The sequence below is a fragment of the Ictalurus punctatus genome, chromosome 5, assembly GCF_001660625.3.
Source record: "Ictalurus punctatus breed USDA103 chromosome 5, Coco_2.0, whole genome shotgun sequence".
Taxonomy (NCBI): domain Eukaryota; kingdom Metazoa; phylum Chordata; class Actinopteri; order Siluriformes; family Ictaluridae; genus Ictalurus; species Ictalurus punctatus.
In genome coordinates, this window is record NC_030420.2 from 3950286 (window position 1) to 3971714 (window position 21429).

At 40.4% G+C, this 21429-nt stretch overlaps 1 protein-coding gene across 4 annotated transcripts in view; it reads right to left on the minus strand.

Moving 5' to 3' along the window:
* The window catches only part of antxr1a (ANTXR cell adhesion molecule 1a), a 39292-nt gene that overhangs the window by 7304 nt on the left and 10559 nt on the right, over positions 1 to 21429 (minus strand). For 2 of the 4 annotated variants that reach the window (XM_053680096.1, XM_053680097.1), the window contains exons 7-18: positions 21123 to 21191; positions 20907 to 20987; positions 20314 to 20374; positions 17144 to 17242; positions 13789 to 13858; positions 13604 to 13682; positions 12979 to 13074; positions 10070 to 10108; positions 9952 to 9993; positions 7100 to 7195; positions 6076 to 6243; positions 2401 to 2481 (exon numbers count right to left, since the gene is read on the minus strand). In XM_053680096.1, the coding sequence (XP_053536071.1) occupies positions 2401 to 2481; positions 6076 to 6243; positions 7100 to 7195; positions 9952 to 9993; positions 10070 to 10108; positions 12979 to 13074; positions 13604 to 13682; positions 13789 to 13858; positions 17144 to 17242; positions 20314 to 20374; positions 20907 to 20987; positions 21123 to 21191 (981 nt within the window). The remainder of the gene's footprint in view (positions 1 to 2400; positions 2482 to 6075; positions 6244 to 7099; positions 7196 to 9951; positions 9994 to 10069; positions 10109 to 12978; positions 13075 to 13603; positions 13683 to 13788; positions 13859 to 17143; positions 17243 to 20313; positions 20375 to 20906; positions 20988 to 21122; positions 21192 to 21429) is intronic. The other 2 variants (XM_017467577.3, XM_017467576.3) reach the window with 1 other exon arrangement.

Genomic DNA, 21429 nt, shown 5'->3' on the forward strand with positions numbered 1-21429 from the left:
ATAACCACAGATACGTTCCTTTGATGCCAAATGACATGGCCCGAGACCGTTATGGGGTTCTGGTTTCCCCTCCTCTCTATACAGGTCCAAATTACAGAGTGGAAACTGATGCACACATTTTGGAAGTACATGCCATCTCTTTAATATAAAGAGATCTGAAATCCATATTCCCACAAATGAACCGTGTTTTTAATGGCTGCCAAATACTGTTTTCTATTCTGTATGTTGGCCTGGGCTGAGAGGCTTGGCATGTGACCGTCCATTAAGCGTTTTCTTTTTCCTGTTCTTAAGTAAGGATAGAGAGATGTTTAAGGACATGCTGGCAAAAACAAGCACATGCCCTGAGAACAAGGACGCCGCTTACCCATATACCTCCTTTAAACCCGTACCCAAGAAGTTTGTTTTTAATCTGTTTATTGAGTCATTTTAGGCTAAATATAATAGTTATAGCATTTACAATGGAAGAATGTCATTCTTAATAATGTAACCCAGGGAAACACATGCAATGTATATGACAAAAAAAAACAAAACCCACTTTAACTTAAAATCCTAACACGCACAGAGAGAGAGAGATTGAAAAAAATCAACAACAGAATTTGATTACAAGAACCATATGGCATGTCAGTGAATAAGATGGCTACGGGATAAATGATAAACAGCACATTATAAAAAAAAACAAAACAAAAAAACAACAAATCTGATTTCTAACCTTCAATTTTACTGACCCAAAACATCTGAAGCCAACTGCTACATCATCACCAACTACTGCTCATGCTGCATCTCAGAGCAGAGTAACATCCTCAGAGGAAAGCGCTATCTACCCTCTTCTGCATATAGTATATGAGCTCACAGATGCCCCGCCTACTTTCTTTCTAGTGGCTCACAAAATTGGGGTTAACAAATCCACAGGTGGAAGTTCACCTAGATAAAGTCAAAGCAAAAGTGGCCTCTACCTGAAGCAAATCTTCACATCTTTCATGCCCCGTGTCCTTTCCCCTTCAGTGAACTGGCTTTTCTGCCACGGCACAAATTTTCGAATCGGAAAGGTTTTCCTGCAATACGTTTTAAACTCTAATATTCTGTTAATGTGTAACATGCTACGAGTGAAGGTTTTTTTTTTCCCCCCATTTTTCCATGTTGTGGGTCCTGAAATATTTTAGGTTGTAGAATCTTTAGAACGCCTAACCCATAAGGAATTGTTCCTTTAAAATTCGACTTTCGAGACACAAACATTAAACGCCAATCATATTTCGTATATCTGTTCTCCAGTGCATGAACGTTAAAAGTACGGCCCACGTGAAAAAAAAAACTTTATCTCGTCTAGAACCTATAAACACGAGTCAGCATTAACGTCTGACAGATCCAAACATCCTTTGTCATGCATGCTATGTATACTATGGAGAATATGTTGTGTAAACTCTGTGCATTGATAATACTTTACATCTATCCTGTGATATGCCTGTGAGTGTTTCTGTGTCAGGGGAATCTGGTATTAATTTCCTCTCTAGCTGTAGGATGTTGCTGAGTTCCTCTGCTTTCATCCGGCCCCAAAACGGCTTAATGAAGCCAAGTCGTACGGGTGTGACTGACAGTTTTATGGGGTAAAAATCAGAATGATGAGAATATAACCCCTTCGAAAAACTTCTTTTTTCTTTCGCGGACAGAATATTATCATATGAGAATATTAAAGGATTCTAATTTTGATGACGAACTACAGTTTTGTTCCTCATATCTTTCCGGCATTTCTTGCAATTTCTTCCCGCTAGCAATCACGCTTATAATCACACAATAGTAACTCATAGCGGTAACAATAGTACTGCTAAAGCGAAGGCCAGCATTTACATGTGTACAGTGGTTTATCTGTAAAGTCTTTACAGGAGGAAATTGTGGGTTAAAAACGACTGCGGGTTTGGAGATATAGCTACGTTTAGATACTTTTTTATCCTTTTTTTTTTTTTTTGCATACCTAGCAAAGCTTTTCCCAAATATCATTCAATTGATCTGAAAATGCACTACATCATATTTTAATTTGTTTAAGATCTGACTATCAGTTTTGACATGAAAATGGAGGCACCTCTATGCACACAAAAGTAAAACCTGGTGTGCCACAAGGCTCTGTTCTAGGGCCAATACTTTTTCTCTATACATGTCACGTCTGGTTGGGCTGGAAGGCCTGGCATTCAAAAGATGGGTTTTTATTTTTATGTCCATGCAGCTTTTTTCCTGTTCTTGAGGAAAGTCTGAGAGACAGTTAGGAACAAGGCTGTGATAACCGGCTGTGGCATCAGTGAACATGTTACATGTCGTGACTTTCTTTGCACCATTATATAGTGAGCAGATAGTTTCACATATTCCTTCACCTTTGACAATTTCCAGTTTTTTTTTTTTTTCAGTTCTTACCTTGTCTCCTGGTTGTGGTCTCATGATGGACACTCTGTCATAGCCTTTCTTCAGCAGAACCCACAGGGCATCCAGTTTACCCTGAGAAACCACAACACGGGACACATATACTCCATTAGACCAGAGTGCAGGAACAGGCTCCTCATTACATTTCACCTGAAAGGCAGATTTCTAGCTAGGCATTATTTTTGGGCAGCATTTGTGCTAAGTCATAAGTACTGCCCCATTGGAAGGCCAGTTGAGATACTCCACCAAATTTAATGCCAAAATACAAAGACCCAAAACAACCACTACATACAAGGTGTATAATGGATATAAAATGTCTGCACAGCCCTGTTAAAACAGCAGGCATATGTGACGTAAAAAAATAAAATAAAATAAAAAAAACTAAACAAAGGTAAGTCATATGAGAACATTTACAATTTTAAAATTAAGAACAACAACCTATACAATGCCATTGAAAACCAAAGTGACACATTTCAGAGAAAAAAAGATAAAAAGAAAATTGTATAAGCGTGCACACCCTTTTATGGGTATGTGGCTGTGTTCAGAATCAACCAGTCATCAAGCTTATGTTAAATAGTAGTTAGTACACACCTGTTTTCAACTCCAAACACACCTGTTTTCAACTCTGACTAACTCCAAATAAATCTCAGCTGTTCTTGTAGGATTTTTCTGACATCTTCTTGGTTGCATCCTACTGCAGGGGCCATGGGCCACAAATAGCTTACAAAGCATCAACGAGATCTTATTGTTCAAAAACTCTTTCCAAGGCAACAGATATACCTGGAACAGAGTGAAGACAGTCATCAACAAGTGGAGAAAATACGGCACAACAGTGATGCGATCAAGAACAGGACGTCCCTTCAAAATTGATGAGAAAACAAAGAGAAATCTGGTCCGGGAGACTGTCAAGTGGCCAACAGCATCATTTAAGGAGCTGTACCTCTTTCTGGCAAGTACTGGTTGCTCCCTACATGTAACAACTATCTCCTGTAATCTGTCTGCGCTATGGACCAGGATGGCAAGATGCAAGCCTTTACTGAGGGGAAAAAAAAAAACCCATCCAAGCTCGGCTAAACTTTGTAAAAGCATAACTCCAGTCTCCCAAAAGCATGTTTTATGGTCTGATGAGACCAAGATTGAACGTTTTTGGCCATAATAGTAAAAGAAATGTTTGGAGCGAAAACAACACAGCATATCAGTGAAAGAACACCATATCCAGGGTGAAGCATGGTGGTGGCAGCATCACACGTTGGGGCTGCTTTTCTCCAGCTGGAACTGTGGCTTTTGTGAAGGTGGAGGGAATCATGAATAGCCCCAAGTACTAGTCAATTTTGGCTCAAACTTCTGGCATCTGCTAGGAAGCTGAAGATGAAGAGGACTAAAGCACACATCTGAATCAATAAAATTTTGGCTTCAGCAGCTAAAAATAAATAAAATAAAATAAAAATAATGTTTTGGAATGGCCCAACCAGAGCCCCGACCTGAGTCCTATAGAAAATCTGTGAGGGGACCGGAAGACGGCTGCGCACAGGAGATAGCCCTCGCAATTTGACAGATCTGGAATGTTTTTGCAAAGAAGAGTGGGGAAATATTCCCAAGTCAAGCTGCGCCAAGCTGATCGACTCTTCCCTGAACAGACTGAGTGCTTCAACGAAGTATTAGTTAAAAAAAAAAAAAAAAAAACTAGGCTTTTTTTTCTCTGAAATGTGTCAGTTTGGTTTTTCAATGGCATTTTCCAGGTTATAACTTTTCCATTAAAGGTGGAAATGTACTGAATTGATTTGCATTTCTTTCATGTTTACGTCACAAAAACCTGCTGGAGTGTGTAGGCTTTTTAGAAATTGGATTTTGGCATCCATATGTCATCGTATCAGCTTACGCTGTTCCAGTGCTAACCCATAATAGAGAGAAACCGAACTAACCAAACTAATTTGAAATAAATCTATTGCCATCTATTGTCTTTCCTTGGTAATCCGTTACAATTTCCCTGGGCATGATGGCAAATACTCAAACCTTCCAAAGGCATCAATATTTAGAAGAAGTGTAATATAGTACCGAAAGACAGCAGCAGAATAATGAGCCTTTTTAATACTTCTGCGTTGTTACGCAGAGCCCCAGGGCTCTGGCTCTGCCGCCTTGCTCTCTTGGAAGTTACAACTCAGTGGGCCTGCTCCCCATTACTGACCCCCACCAGCTGGCAGCATGCATATGGAACAAGCTCCACATCTAGAACCAATTCCCTTCCCTACATGTGCAACTTAGGTCATGCGTCATTAAGGTGAAAGGTTTCGGTGCAGCTATGATTAAGTGTTCAGTTATCTGGGACATTTTTCTGTCATCTGAGATCCATGCTGTTATATGATTTCTTGTAGGCGTCTGCCCATTTGAAAAAAAATCCCATATTACATGAGTTATATAGGATTGCATGTGAAAGACATGTGAAAGTGCATTTCAACAAATGATGTCCCTGCGATTACGCATGAGCCCTAGCAGACGTGTGACATAATGTGAATAATATGCGAGAAATAAAACGATGTGTGAAAATATATGAATCATGAGGAAAAATAAATGAATCTTGAGAAATAAATGAATCGCATATGACAATAAATACTCTGTGAAACGAGATGAATCGTGCAAAAGGCCGCACATGACAAATAAAAGAGACACGCACTGAATGTGAAAATTCACTGAAAGTGCCTAAACACCACGCGTCAATTTCACACGTGAATCGTGTAATTGCTCACATGTGAGGTTTGTGTGTCTTTTCTTTTGCGAGTGTAAACAGAAGAAGCCGAAATTGTGCAAACTACTGTACTTGACTAGATCACCCATCTATTTCCAAATATTTACACACCATATCCTGTCAGTACTGTTGTGTAGGATTTGTTCACGTATTTCACAAACAGAGGCTGCCGGGCCAAGCGCTGAAATAAAACATTGCCGAGAAACCACAAAGCAGGATCCAAAACCTACCACACACAGATTCAAGGGAATTCCAGGCTTAGTGTATAAGGATGTGTTCACAAAAGCTTTATAGTATCCATAAAAATTCACTTGCTACATTTATTTTAATGGGAACGGTGCATTGACGGACAACACACACCAACAAATGGGGCGGTGGGGGTACTAGGGGCACTGACGGCTTGGCGGTTAAGGCTCTGGGTTACTGATCAGAAGGTCGGGAATTCAAGCCCCAGCACTCCCAAGCTGCCACTGTTGGGCCCTTGAGCGAGGCCCTTAACCCTCTCTGCTCCAGGGGTTCTGTATCATGGCTGACCCCAGCTTCCTGACATGCTGGGCTATGCGAAGAAAAAAATACCCCTGTGTGCTATATGGCCAAAGAATGTGGACAACTGACTATCTCACCCAACTTATTGGAAGTAGTTGTAGCATTCATTCATCTTCAGGAAACGCAACCTCTTGTTCAAGGTCACTGGTCCTTTTGTCAAGGTCAAGGCACCATGTATATACATTTACACACTACTTCTGTACCGGCATGTTTTGGGAGGTGGGAGGAAACCAGAGAACCTTGAGGACACAGGGAGAACATGCAATTCTTCACACAGACAGGAACCTAATCTCAGGATCAAACCCTGGAGCTGTGAGACAGCAATGCTGCCTGCTGCACCATCTGGTTGTATCCAAGTAAACTGACCAGAATGTGCTCACCTTGATTGGAGAATACCATTTGCGAGGGCTCTGCAGTTTATGCATTCCGTTGTTCAGGACCCGGGACTGTGGAGCTTCAAACTCTTGTTCTGGCATCTTCACCCTGGCGTTCTTTGCCTTTTCAAGTTTAGCGCCCTCTTCAGTTGATCCCTTCTCACCCCAGCGTACCTGGAAGACAAGGATAAACGACATCCTACTTACAGTATTTTCTTCTGACCTGTTGTGTTTATGTGTAAACACTTTTACTCATCAGTTCAACACTGGATCAAAGCTGCTGGATGATTGGGCAAAACGAATATTTGCTTGTGACTTGTATGGTGTAACAACATTGCACAGTATATGCTTGGTCATTTGCCATTGCGGTAAATTTTGTGTGGTCTTCGCATGTAATAATATTTTCTTGGGCTGCAGTTTGATCACACATCTGGATATAAGCAGCTGGATATTTCAGACATATTGTACTTTTTGAAGTTAGCACTGTAAAAAAGAAGTTTTATGTCTGCATAGTAGAATGTTATATTTTAGGATCTTTCTGTAAACTGTAGTATCTGGTTTGGGGTAGCACCTGAGGTCAGTTTTGTTTCCATCAGACTCAAAAGTATGTACACTCTGATTTAACATTCTGTCGTGCGTGTGTATATTTCTTTGCTTTATTGGATGCACGGTGGCTTAGTGGTTAGCACGTTCGCCTCAGACCTCCAGTGTTGGGGATTCGATTCCCGCCGCCGCCCTGCGTGTGCGGAGTTCGCATGTTCTCCCCGTGCTGCGGGGGTTTCCTCCGGGTACTCCGCTTTCCTCCTCCAGTCCAAAGCCATGCACGGTAGGCTGATTGTCATGTCCAGAGTGTCCGTAGTGTATGAATGGGTGTGTGAGTGTGTATGTGAGTGTGCCCTGCGATGGATTGGCACCCTGTCCAGGATGTACCCCTTCTTGTGCCCCATTCTCCCTGAGATAGGCTCCAGGTTCTCCACGACCCTGTAGGATAAGCGGTATAGAAAATGGATGGATTATCATGTGTTCTCACCTCCATCCTTTTAATCCCCCCGACTCCACGCCCTCCATAGTAGGAAGCATCTACTGTTGGCCACTTCTTCTTCGGTGCACCGTCATCCTCTTCATCCTTCAAGAACATGATTATTCGTCAACAATACAAGACTTTTTGTTTGTGCAATTCTAAGACAATGGAGTCACTTTTCTGCCAGCGTGGGATTTTATGGCGCTCGGTTCATGTTATCCAAATGGCCCCAGCATGCTTCCAGAAATGAGGTGTGACTTTCTCTTTGACATTTTCATTTGTTAGCCCTTTATTCCGAGGCCGAGCCACACGGCCCGCTCCGCTCCCTCCCTGATGCAGTAAACGCAACTCGAGGTGACTCGCCCAAGTCATGACTTCATTTTTTCCAGAGTTTAACAGGCTTCATTCCACCACTTGTGCCTCATATGAAATTTCAACCTCTTCTCACTTTAACCCTTTTCTCCCTCAGTGGGCTCCACCTGCCCTCCGATCTTCACGTCATTAATTCTTCCTTAATGGAATGCTTACCTAACCAACAATTATTCACAACTCATTCAGATAAGAGCCTTTTGGATAATTATCATCAGCAATCATTATGATAATATTAAACCCTTTGAATGAGCTATTCTTTCTATCGTTTCTAGAAGCTAAACGCTTTGCCATTTCTTGCATTCCCCTTCTATCGTAATGGTTTAGATCAGACTTTGCGCAATCTCCGGTCTTAAAACTAACTCAGACCTTGCAACAACTTTTAATATAGATCTTATTTTACCGATCTGTCACAAAGCCAGCTGGAACTCATCCATCACAGCAAACAGAGCTAATAAAGTCAGACGGTAAGTTAAAGCAACCCGCCAAGGTGTACAGTCGTAATCAAAATTATTCACGCCCCAGTGCAAATCAGGTTTAGTGTCAAAATGTACAGACTTCCAGCTGTTTGTAATGAACAAATCAAACCGAAGCAATTGAAATCGTTCAACACGACGAGCGCTTCAAGCGGTTTCCCCAAATTCAACTGAAAATGCAACTTATAACGATTTCTCCAATTCCAACCCCCCTGAATAGATTCCCTGACAACAGCACAAAAATGCAAAACAGGTGTTGTCTCAAGCACACCTGATGCAAATAATCAAGGGCTTCATTAGATGCACCAGATGTGCTTGAGCTGGAACACATGAAATACCTGAACTGGCTAGGAGCAGAAAATATATGAAATACCTGGACGGGGCAGGAAAATGAATCAATACCAGAATCTGACCAGAATCGAGTCTTCAGCAGCACTATGGTATAATGTTTAAATGTTCAATAAAGTGTTGAGTTTATATCAGCCAAAGATAGTCATCTCTTAATAAAATGCCTTTAATATACTAAATACCTTGCATCCATCCAGCATTAGAAATGACTAATTTTTAAAAAATGTATTTTAAAAACAAGTCCCAACCCACACTTATATATACAGTCTAAAGATCTGACGGAAAGCGCCATAAAATAATAAACTTGCAGCGGTGATGATCATTTAGCGTGTTTCTCTGTAATAACCTCATCTTGTGTCCATCTCCATCCCAAGAGTCTCATCAAAAGAAAATCTCTGATTTGTTTCATCTGAGCAGAAAGGAGGTCCTGTTTGTTCAACGAAACGCCAAACAACATGCTTCTACGCTGGAGTTCTTAATTAAAACCTTTTTCAAGAGACACAAATCGCTTGTTTGTTATGATGCTTCGCTGTGCAGTGAGGAAGATGATTACTGTACGCCTTACTGGTCTCATTTATCCATTTTTGACATCACAGCTGTGATCCCAGAGTGTCAGCTGATTCGTGTTTACCTGACTCTATGCAACGGTGTCATGCAAATTGAGAAATGCACGATGGGGCTTTATGACCATTTGTCAACATCGCATGTTTACAGCGTAAAATGCTGTACATCAGTCAATAAAATCCATACCAATTCACCATTTGATACCAACATCGGAATACATCCGGTCTCGGTTTGGTGCATCCAGGGATCGATTATTAAAAACCCCCGTGACTAATTTGCACTGCGTCGTGATGTGCGCATTAAGCAAGAGGTTTTCCGCGTCTGTCGTAAGTGACGAGAAAAGACATTTCATGCTTCCTGTAAGCATGGCTGGCTGTGGTAGATCCGCATAAACTTGATGCTGGTCCAAATAATATGTTAAAGGCAAGATTTCTAAATATCTACCAGTTTGAACATACCTTACTGCATAACATCACTTTAATAGGACTGCCTTAGTTGAGGAAGAATACGCAAATATTTTCCCAGTGTTTGAAATGCACGGGGTTTCAGAAGAAATCAGTGTTTTTCTAAATGTCATCCTTCATTATTCTTGCAGTAATGGGATTAAAACCAGCCATGGATCTCAAGTGAAGTATTGCGTTAAAACTAAACACCAATCTCCACGTTAAGCTTCATCACATGTAGCCCTCTCAGACGATCTGGTTATGTGGAAAAATATTTGTATCCTCTAGATATGTGGGCTTAAGTAAGCATCACCTTATTATTTGCTCAGAGAGACTCGTGTGATAGATTGGGAATAAAACATAATGTGATGTAGTGTTTCAGGAAAATCATTCATGATGTGGTGGTGTGACACATCGTGAAGTTGCTGTTACCATCGTTACCCAAGTCGATTATTTCCCTATACCAGCACACCCTGAAGTGTCTGCTATACGAGTCGCTGTGAGTCAGTTGTGAATAATGAAATGAATTAGCACGAGATAAAAGATTAAACAACACTCCATGCTGCTGTTATGGAAGATTAATCCACACCTTCTGACCGATCAGAATCAAGAATTCAAAATCACTGATCTCTAAAAACGCACAGTGGTAGAAGAGACTTACCGAACTGTCCTCTTTTGGAGGTGGTGGGGGTTCGTGGATGATCTGGAGAGACAGAGAAGGTGACGAGGAGAGAAAAGAAATGGAAGGGGTGAAAGGTGACATCGATTAACAACCTCACGTGAATGCTCTTGCACTGCTGTGTCAGACCACATGTTCCCTGAAGGCAAAAGACGTTTTTTTTTATTATTTTTTTTAATATCTTTTGCACCAACATGTAAAATGTAATGTGTTCAGTATGTGCCAGAAAACCGGACTACACAAAACACATGGTCAAAGAATTTTTTTTTTTTTTCTTCAGGATATTTACAAGCAAGTTGGAGTAACCCAAAAATGTGCAGGCCAGATCAGAGAACCTGGAGACGGAGACGGAGACGGGGGGAGGGGGGGGGGGTTGTGAGAGATGAGCGGAGGCTGGGATTAAACTCTTCCTCACGCGAGCTCTGTTGTGAGTAAATCACATGATACCTGTGTGGGTCGATCCAATCTGCTCTTGTTTTGGAGGACTTCAGAGAATCACACTTGAGCAATGGTTCAGAGAATCAGACGTATTTTCGAAAACATGTTATGCTGATAAAAGCCCGTCTGCTCTGTGTTGTTGTTTTTCTCCCACTGGCCTTTGAAAGCGAGCTATTTAGACTAATTGAAATATTTACTTTACAAACGCTGGGTTTACTGTGGACATGCAGGACTCTTTCTTTCAGACTATTTTAAGCGTACCAGCGTGTGTGTTTTTGCAAGTTGTAGGCTTCAAAGGCTTTCTTATACATATTGTGATGTCTCCTGAGCTGCACAGTTAGCTAGCGTTAAGGTTCTGCAGGGCATCTGAGCCAGCCGGTGCTTGCCAATGAAATAAATATCCATGAATGTGAAAACGGACTAAGAAATATTTTCCTTCCAATCCTTCCAAAAGCTAAAACACAACTTTCCGAAACAGTGCTAGGCAATCACCTTCCCTTTAAACAAATGGAAATGATTCTAGTGGCAGAAAAACACTTAAGAAAAAACAAACAAACAAAAAAAAAACACACATACAAATAGGTTTAAGTAAGTATAGATGAGCTCCTGTATATGTGAACTGGAGACACTGATCAGCGTGTAACATGGAATGTGTTTTGCTGGTTTGGAAACAGCTTTGGGAATTCGACATGTGGCTTTTTGCTTCTATGGCCTTGTGTGAACTTTGCTCTAAAAGCTCTTAGCTAATTTCCAAGTTCTACCACGGGACTGAGCATTTTCTCAGCACAGCTTATCTTTCCAAACATGCATTCCAAACTTGTGTGACCTCCCGTTTAAGCTATTGGACGAATAAATATCAGGAGAAGATTCAGAATGGGATCTGAAGACAAGTAGAAGAAAAGCACACCATCTAGATGTACCCGAGACATGCTCTGGAAACTTCCTTGGCATTAAAATATATATATGTACAATTATTTTCATACTTTGAACCTTTCAGTGCCAAGTTTAGGATCTTATTTAGCTGTGCAATTTCTGAGCAAAGTCTGAGAATTTTCAAGCTATGAACTTGGTTTTCGACATTTGCTTCGACTTTGACCTCGATCACCTTGACTAGTCAAAGGTGAAAAGGACTCCATAAAACACCAGGAATAGACACACACTAGTCCTTGTATGGGTCTAATAGACTCAGTGACATCTTAACAACCCGTTTAATGATAAAAGCTTTTCACTTGCTGAGACTCATGGGAATTCAGGTTAGCAGAAGTCAGACCTTGTGCCATGGCAAGACCAAAACAAACCTGGATTAAATCAGTTAAGCTTTGACACCAGACATCATTCAAAGCCCATGACTAACTGCTCATCTTTTAATGCTAGTGTATGTCTTCCCACCACTCAGCGGAGCACTTACCTAGCATGCTGGACCTAACCTAGACGTATGTTACTTCATACATTTTAATTCGTCCATTTGGAGCAATTACTGCAAAGACTTCTCACAGACATTAAGCTGTGAGCTTTTATAGATGGGGATGGAGTGTGAGTAGGTTTGGTCTGGCGAACTAGATCTGCTACACTGCTGCTGCTGCTGCTGAGCGAGTACGAATACTTGCTCTGATAAACATGGACAGATATAGAAAGAAGAGAAGCATGCCGCCCCCCTCCCAATTCATTCATTTATTCATTCATTCATTTTCCTTCTGCCAGTTCCTCCCGGGGGATTCCAAGGTATTCCCAATCCAACTGGGAGAGAAACTCTCCAGCAGGTCCTGGGTCTGCCCTGCTGTCTACGTCCATTGGGATGTGCCTGATATAGCCGTACCAGGAGGTACATCAGCTGTATATAGCTGTACAACGATGTAATCAGGAGGCAATCATTATAAGCTTCTCAAATGAGTTATGCGTTACCTAACAAGCTGAAAATGTTAACACATAATTTTAAAAAAATTTTCTAATCTGATGAATGGTGTTTAAATTGAGGTGGAGTGTGATCTATTCCCCATTTGTGTCTCAGTACCCTTGGCGACAAACACCTTGTTTTGTGCTTGTGTTTGTTTGTTTCTTGGTCCTGTCTCCGCCGCCAGTTCCATCATTTGCTTCGACCCGATTGTTTCCAGCTGTTGTATTAGCTTTTGATTAATTTGTCTCTTTATAAGTTATCGTTGTGTTAGATTCCTTGTGAAGTCTCTTCATCGTGCTTGCGTGTGTGTTTCATCTGAGCCTTATTTCCAATTTCTGCTTTCGTTGTTTTGATTCTTCAGTTAAGGATTAACTCTTGTCTTTTTTCGCCTGACCCTAAATAAATCACGCACAGTATTTATTTAGAGTATACACACTCGTGTCCTGTCTATCTCTTCCTCGTTCCTATAAACAGGAATTTCTTTTTGATGAATTTATTTCAAGGTCAGTTTTCGCCTAGTCTCTCTAGTTCGGCTTTGGGTGCTTTGGGTTTGAGGCGGACAATGACCCAATGTCCCCCTCATAGACAGCGCCTATGCTTGCAGGCACCAACAAATCAGAGTCAGAAAACAATGTCTGGAGTAAACAACTCAATTCAGAAAAGTCAAGGCTCCATACCACTGTGCAGCAAAGAGGCCAGAACCACCAGAGAAGAGCCAACACCAGCAGGAGCATCAGAATCAGCAGAGCTATAGCCAGGATTGTGCCATCAGACTGTAAAGACAAACATTGGACATCTGCCTTAGTGAAAGTTAAGGGTTATGAGCAGAGAGGTTTGAAATAATATGGTTTGACGTCCATCTAAAGAGATTATTAACTTAGAAACAAAATTATCCTGAAGATAATTGCAGAAGCGTTTAATTGCTAAACGAGGTGGTTGTTAAATCAGTGACTCCGCAGAGCTTATGAGCTTAATGGAAACAGTTTTTATTTTAGGCATGTGAAAAACCCATTGTGCTTCTCCAAAAACATACGAAAAGCGCCCGTTTACAAGCATTATAAATGTCACAGAGCCATTTATTTGTGTTTGTTCATTTCCTTCAAGTCGTAGTTTAGAAATCTGGTGTAGTTTCCAAACAAAATCTCTTCTGATGGACACGGTCAAGCATTTTTACGAATGGCTCGTTCAAAGTTAGTTTCAAAGACAGCTGTAACGTGAAATTTGTTGAACGGTTACATCTGCATGCCCTCAGACTCTGAAGAAGACACGTTCGTGTAAAAAAAAAAAAAAAAAATGACTTACACAGCTCACAGTGGTGATGGTCACAGAGCTAGAGATGAAACTAAGGCCTTCGTTCATGCTCACGTAAAGGGAAGCCGCCCTACAAGGACACACACGTTACTCCAGAGAAATCATTTGGTTTGGTGATAATCAAAGCATGTTAAATTGAGCATTCTCTTTTCTTGATTTTGTGGAAAACGACTTACGTTCCTTCTTCTCTAAGTATCGGAGCAGGACACAGAAGGTATGTGTCCTCCACTACCAATGGCTTTACCACTGGAAAATACGTTTAAAAGAACAGTAAGATTTTAGAGCTTGGATTGATTAAGACTAACAATAGAAATTGCTCATATGGAACCTTTAGGCTTGGTGATATTAACTATTATCTAGTCATGTGAACCAAAATGACTTCTGCAGTTGTTGTGTAGCTATCAGCGTAATAACCGTGATGGAAAATGATTCCGTCAGTTTTGTAGCCCAGGACTTGACTGTTTATTCTGGCCAGAGTCTGACATACCACACCTCTGAAGAAACGACACGTTGCCTCTGTTCCCCTCTGAATGATCAGGCCGGATAAAGAGCTCCAGAGAGAAAATTTTCGAAGAGGAGGAACTGTCTCGCTTTCAGAGATACAGAGAACCAAAGGATCATGAGGGCCAAGACAAACTGTGTGAGATATCAGATTCTCGAGTTCATCACCTAAAGGGAAAGACTGTGGTGGTGGGGGGTCCTAAGTGTCAAGTCCCAAAACATGTATATATGCAGATTGTTGTCTGGCTTCAAGAGGATTGGATCATGTCATTGGGTGACTTTGATGCAATGCCAGAACGATTTGGCACAAAGTCCTGTACTGTGTTGCTGTGCTTTATTGAATTGTTTACTCACAACACAGGAGGGAATGTCCTATTTTACTGCTAAGGAAAAACATGTGTACGCGCTTGCTAGATAAATGATCGGGAATGGCTGACAGTGCAAAATTTCACCCCAGTCTGTTTACTGAGTTTCCTGTGATGCACCAAAGTGAGCGCAGATCTTAAACTGTGTATGTCAGTCAGTAGTGTGCATAAATGTGAGCGTCTGCTTTCGGAGCACTAAGATTTTTATGAACATGTTGATTAGGGTCAATAGAGTTTTACGGAACATTTCTCACTACCCGATGACAATCGAGCTGTTGGTGACTATACTAATGCCATCCGAGTCATTTCTTTTATTTCTGAACACGTGTATGCCGATAGCGGTGTGCTTCTCGTGTCTCTTTCTGCACCTTCTCGTTTGCTTCCCTTCCTTACCTTTTCGCTGTTCGCTTTAAGGAAGTGGAGAGTGAACGCAAGAAAAGGCAACCGAGAGGAGGAAACGAGAACAAACGTGTTTACCCAATCAACGGGACTCCTGCATATACACAACAGTGCTTACACACTAAATTACCCTTAATTAACACTATTGCATGTGTATACCACGTGTTTATTTAATTAAGATGATTCATTTTGTATTTGTGGTTCTTATTAGTGTATCGTTTATCATCATTTGTTCTATTTGGGATAGGTGGAGCATTCTTTATACGAGTCTTCCAAGTATGAAGTATATCGAAAAAGCTCCCGGCTTTCCTTGTTCCTTGATTCCTCTGGGCCCATTTTAAGAATGGGTACTTCCTTAAAAATGGCAGGCTTAAATTGATTTCCAGAGCCCAAGCTGAAGGATGTAGGATCGAGGAGTCAAGGTGGCGGCCGTGAGAGGTTTGTGAAGCACACTTTAGTCATTAATTCTTATTAAGGTGAATTATGAATTATTTAGGGATTAACTATTTAAACGGGGAAGAGGGAGAGGCGAGTACTGTGTTTAGTGGGAAAGTATCACGGATTTCAGGTTTTCCCAGGTTCAGAATCATATATCTGCCTCTTCGTGAAGATGCTAGACAAGTTCTAAGTAGTTTAGGAGAATTCAGGATAGGAAGATTAACATGGCCTTGAGTGGATGACTGTCAGCAAAACTAGAAGGAGGATATAAACGGATACCAAGCCAACTCGTTTGAAGGCAGAAGTGGGATTGCAGAGTGAAGCAGTCCTGAAGAGCCAGAGAAGCGATGAACACATAGTGATTACACAATTCTGACCTTATCAAAACTGAAATCGAAGTACTCGTTGCCATGTACTGTTCAGTACTGGTCTTGGTCAACAAACTACCGGCCTTTTTGTTTCGTTTTTCTGAATTCACATCAGAGGAAAAAAAGGTATCTCCTTCTTGTGTTTGTCTTTAATAACTCAGTCCTCACTTTGATCTGTTATGGTTTCATCTGGAGCATGTAAAAGCCTTAAACATGCCCTGGAAAAACAATTAAATGACCCTATTCATGTTCAAATGGAGCAAAGCCAAAGCCAACTCAGACTCTGGCTTTTCAAAACATGTCAGGCACATGGTAACTACTGATAGACATTTCATATCAGCCTTACTTACCTACTTAAGCTTGTTTAATATCTTTTGCATTTTGAGGTTGGTTGTTTCTGGCCTATTGGGTTAGCCATTAATGCAGCAGAAAAACTTTGACATTAGAACGTACTTTTTTTAGTTTAATATTTAGAAAGAAAAAATATTTTTTTTGCTACGAAAACAGAACAAACTTTACAAACAATGTTTCTGAATGACTAGGTGACAGGGAGAGGGATGTAGCCAATCCAAGTTGACCTTTGACTCTACAGTTGTGTAGATAAACTAGGAAGATCTTTTTGAAACACTATACTATGTTTAGTTATGGCACACCTGGAAAGCAAATTGCTTTTACAGTGCTAAACTGACTGGATAAATGTAATACGAAACACAAGCTGATGTGTGGTACAAAAGGAGTTTTTGTAAAAAAAAATTACGATGCCTAATGTTGTATAGTTGAGTTTATCAGAAAAAATAACACTACAGCATAAAAAAATAGCTAGTTATGAATGAAATGGTACCAAATTATTTTTAAATCGATCCTCAATTTAAAACGATGGGATTTTATATAATGTTCTGTTTTTAGGTTTTAATGTTTATAAAGTTGAATCTTTTTATAAGTGAAATATACTGTATATATTTTTGAGATTTCAACGTAAACGCAACCTATAACTTTGACCAAATAATATGTCTGACAAACTTATAAAGTAATTTGTAATTAGTTATACCAACAAATTTGATGAATTATTAGCAATTAATACTAAATGCATTTAGCGTTACAGAATGATAAGGAACTATAAATCTGGAATACACTGACTTACGTTTTTGTCCAAACTTTATCAAAACTGCTCTTCGCCCAGCTTGAACCTTATATTACTAAATAATTAGAATGTATAACAATATTACAATATTAAGTAGGTACATAACTGCATGATATTGATTTTGGAGAAGTTCATTTAGAGTCATTTAAAGAAGCCGTTTTATTGTAGGATATCTATCTATATCTATTTTTGATCCTAATGATTAATTTTGTAATCAACACCATTGATTTATTTACCATCTTGTTACTTATTCTCAATATTATGATTAGAATTATTAGCATTATTTAACAGCAGGAATACACAGAATGAGCCAACTTACTCCTAGTGAGGGTGTCATTAATTCTGAAGCTGCACAGGACTTTATCCACATTCCTGGCATGGAGGAAGCCATTCCCCCTCACGACAACCTGGAATGACTCTGTGGAAGAAGGAGAAGTGGAGCGCAAAGGCATCATTTATATGGGAATAAAAAGAAATTTGGCTGTTAAATATTTTATGTTTAATAAATATTGCTGTTTAGGTTATTGCATTAAGGTGTGTGGAGAAAAACAAGCCGTTCGAACCGGCTGATACTTTCGGTCTTGTCTTGTAAAGTAAGATGGTAGGTAAGCAACTATGCTAATGAATTGACATTATTTGGGTACTTTCAGTATCAGCGGCTTGTGACCCTAAATTTTGGTGTGGCAGGACGACGTTAATAATGACACAGCCTCAAACAAACACACACCTCATTTATTCTGTAGGCTATATACTATATACCATATACGATAACAGCATAGAAGTATAGAAGTACCTTCAGTCAGCTGTGTTCGAGCTAATATCATGACAGGTTAGCCTAATTTGGAGTAAAATCCATGACCTGGGCAACCCTGTCTTTAACTGCCCTGTCTGCTGCTCCTCCCCTGAGAATGGGACAGTGTGATTCCTGCCCCAATGACCCTCTATCAATGCTTGTTGTAGTTCCTGTTTTGACCACTAGGTATATCTAGCTTGCCCACTGCCCCACAATTCCGCAGCATCTAAAAAGGCAAGTAAATTCATGGAACAGCTTATATCAAATAACATTTTTTTTTTTACAAAAACAGTTGGTCACTCAAAAGAGGTACTTATTATTTTAACACAATCTAAAATGAGGAATGCTGAAAATTAATATTTTTGATTTACAGTATACTGTATGGTTGTGCTCTGCCCCACCTGCCCCTACAGACCGCCACCACAACTGCCTGGGACTTTTGCTTGTGTGTTGGCTTTTCGTCCAAATTTCCAGCATTCTTCAAGGTCAGGAACATTAGTACGATCCCCTGAAACCTCACCATTCTGACCATAGTGGTTTTGAAAACGAGTCTTTTTCACCAGAGACTTTGAGAGGCACTTTGTGGTGAGCGACGTTTGTAGTTCTCTTGACGATGTAACAAATTCAACATAACCAAAGCCAAACAATACAAACCCTTGAATAGGGTGCAATTTACAGAGAATCATCAAACAGGACTGATAGCAGATGCTCTCCATAATGCTGACTACACAGATCTATTTGAGGAATAGGAATCAAATGGTGATTGTTTTTCAGCTCAGCTTGTTTTTGATTTAGTTCCTTATCTCGGCCCCAAGCGCTGCAAAACCAAGCACTCTAGCTAGCATAGACGTGCTACCATAGAATCCAATGAGCCTTCTATAAAAAATAAAAAAAAAACCCTTCACTTTCAGCTCACTCCATCCAGCTGTCTCTGATTGAAGATCCTCGATTCAGTTTTGTTCCAAACTTTATGTTCTTTGTAGTCAGCATTTTTCTGCTAACTTGAAACAAAATGGTCTTTAAGTCTCCTTTTATCTAGCAAGCTTGCTTTCAAGAGTTCAAACAATAAACTTACTTAGCACATTATTCACCACAGAACTTCGCAAAAGCATCCCATCATCTGCGACAGCCATAAACACTGAGACAAATCAGACAGGAAGCTCTATCTGAGGTCATATTTATTCCTCTGCTGGCAGAGCAGTGACTGCGACTGTCCTGTGAGCTGGTGTTTGATTTTGACTGAAGTAAAATTCACACCGATCATGTCGCATCAAGACCTCAGCCATGTTTCTGTACTCAGGCAGGAGAAATAGCAACACCGCATTTTATTTTACACAGCTTTTATTCTGTTTTGGCAACTGCAACCTTCCTGGTGATTTGTTAAGAAAGATGTTAGCTATTGAACGTGATAATTAGCGTAATGTAGAATCGAATTAATGAAATTAAAGCCTAGTTAGGGAGCTGGAACAAACTCCAAAAGACAACCAGACTTCCCACTAAGCCACGCCCCCTCTTAGCCAAGCCGTGCAAACTCTCCCGATTACCAATTACACTCGACTGCTACACTCAACATTAACTTACTAGCTTACTTTTCCGTATGAATGTCCCTCGGTAGCTATGATTCCATCCACTTATTTTTATGCGTATTCTGGGATATCGCTTAAATAAAAACGCTGGATGGAAACACCAGACGCGAATAAAATCTCCAAAACGCCCAGAGAAAACTCCGATAAGAAGACGTGCGCACAAGTCTGGCCTAAATGGCAGAACTTTTGGAATTTTAAGAACTGTTTCCAACGTTCTTAAAATTAAATTAGACGTCCGTCCTTTAATTGCCATATTTGGTGTGCCATCTCGGCATTTTTTTTGTTGTTGTTTTGTTTGTTCTCGTTGTATGTAGTCGAGCCTTTTCAGATGTCTCGGTTTTGGCTGGGATTATTGTGTTGGGCAGGGTGGGGTTTGGTGGAGGGGGTGTTATAATATGTAAAATGCAATTTTCCGATAAAAATTCTATGTGCATAAACTACGACGGAAACATGTTTACATTATGTGCATCAAAAAAAGTCATGTGACGTTGCCTCAACAAATCATGTGACTGGATAATTGTCTCAGAAAAGTAAACATGGCAGAGAACGAGATGTGCCAGTTTCCCTGGACGTGACCATTTTCTTCTCTTCAACACATGGGATGGAAACGTCGCAAGTTAAATCCGCTACTTGGATGGAAACGTAGCTACAGTGTAACTCACATTGCTAAGCCTCGTTTGCTCTCGAGCCTCCTTCATTACTAAACCAACCTGTAACCTGTCAGCTGTAATTGCAAAACTGTCCAGCTAAAAATGTTACGTGAGAAAGTGAGACAGTAAATAATCAGTATAGCATCTCTGTTGATTTCGTCTCTCTATGTTGGTGTAAAAGGAGTATCGTAACACGCCAACAGTTTGCTATGCAAACTACAGGTTGCACAATCTTTTTATCTTTTTCGTTTGTGATTTCTATGGAGTTACAAATGGAAATACAAATGGCCTATGGAGAGACAAAGCATAAAACAGTCACATTGCAATGCAAGGATGCCACTAACGCACCTCTGACATGGCGAGTGTGGATTAGATGATGCTTAAACGATGCCTAATGTGACATGTCAAATCACAGCTTGATGAATGAAGGTTGGACAGCGAGATACACAAAACCACTCACCTCCAGCGCAGATACTGGAAGGTTCTGCTGCAAGGATCTCAATGCAAGATCTTCTCAGGATCTGATGGGAACAAAGACAGAAGTATAAGTGGAGAATGGATTTTGAACTATTAAACATTTTCACTAGCAGACACGAGCTCCTTTTAGCAACCTGGTTATAAATCTTCACCCTCTTCTGAAACCATCTCATTTCAGTTTGTTCATATACGCTAACCTTTGCATCCTACAGAACTCATGTGTAGTATGTTGCAGATTGGTAATGATTCCTTGTAAACCTTTTATAAAAATCTAATAATGCCTTATAAACCTAAGAAAAGTGCTAAAAAGAAAAAAAATCCTTCTTACTTTACTAACTATTCATTCTAATGCCATGTGCTAAATACATATGATCTTGTTGGATCTTGACTTTTATAACATTGAATGTACCAGTTTGCAATAAGCATCAAATGCATAAGAAATTTCCACTTCCAGTGCCTTCAGAATTGATTTTGAGGCATTAGGTAGAAATTTCCCAGTTCACTTAATCACAACTGTAGGTCTTAGCTCATGCATTTGTCCATTTGTCACAAGTAATGCAGCACAGAAACCCTTACCGAATCGATCACACTCTGCAAAGCCTCAAACCCACCATTCACTGGGAAAACATGATCTTTGCTGTCTGCAATCTTGGCAAGCTGTAATAAAATGACAAATACAGTCATACTGTGCAGCAACACTCAGTACCACATGTCTTATGTTTGGCTTTCACTTTCGTCAGGCTTCAATTTCCAAATTGTGTATATTCTAAACCACGGCAAAGCAACACACACCTGGGTCTCATTGAAGTCCTTCACCCCTACACAATAGACTGAGGCACCAAGGCTTCGGGAACGATTGGCCTGACAAGCAACACACCAATAAGAAGAAAGTAAGATCAGGGAGAACAGATACACAAGGCTTAACAAAGTTATTCAGACCGGGAATGTTCATGTACGAGCGGGCGAAGGTGATTCCACATGATGTATATGTAACACACAGGTCTTAGGGGAGATTTGACGACCCGTGGCCTTGGAGGTTTATTGGACCACAGCCCGAGCAGACAGACGAACAAGACAAAGTCAAAACAAAATCGAGCGT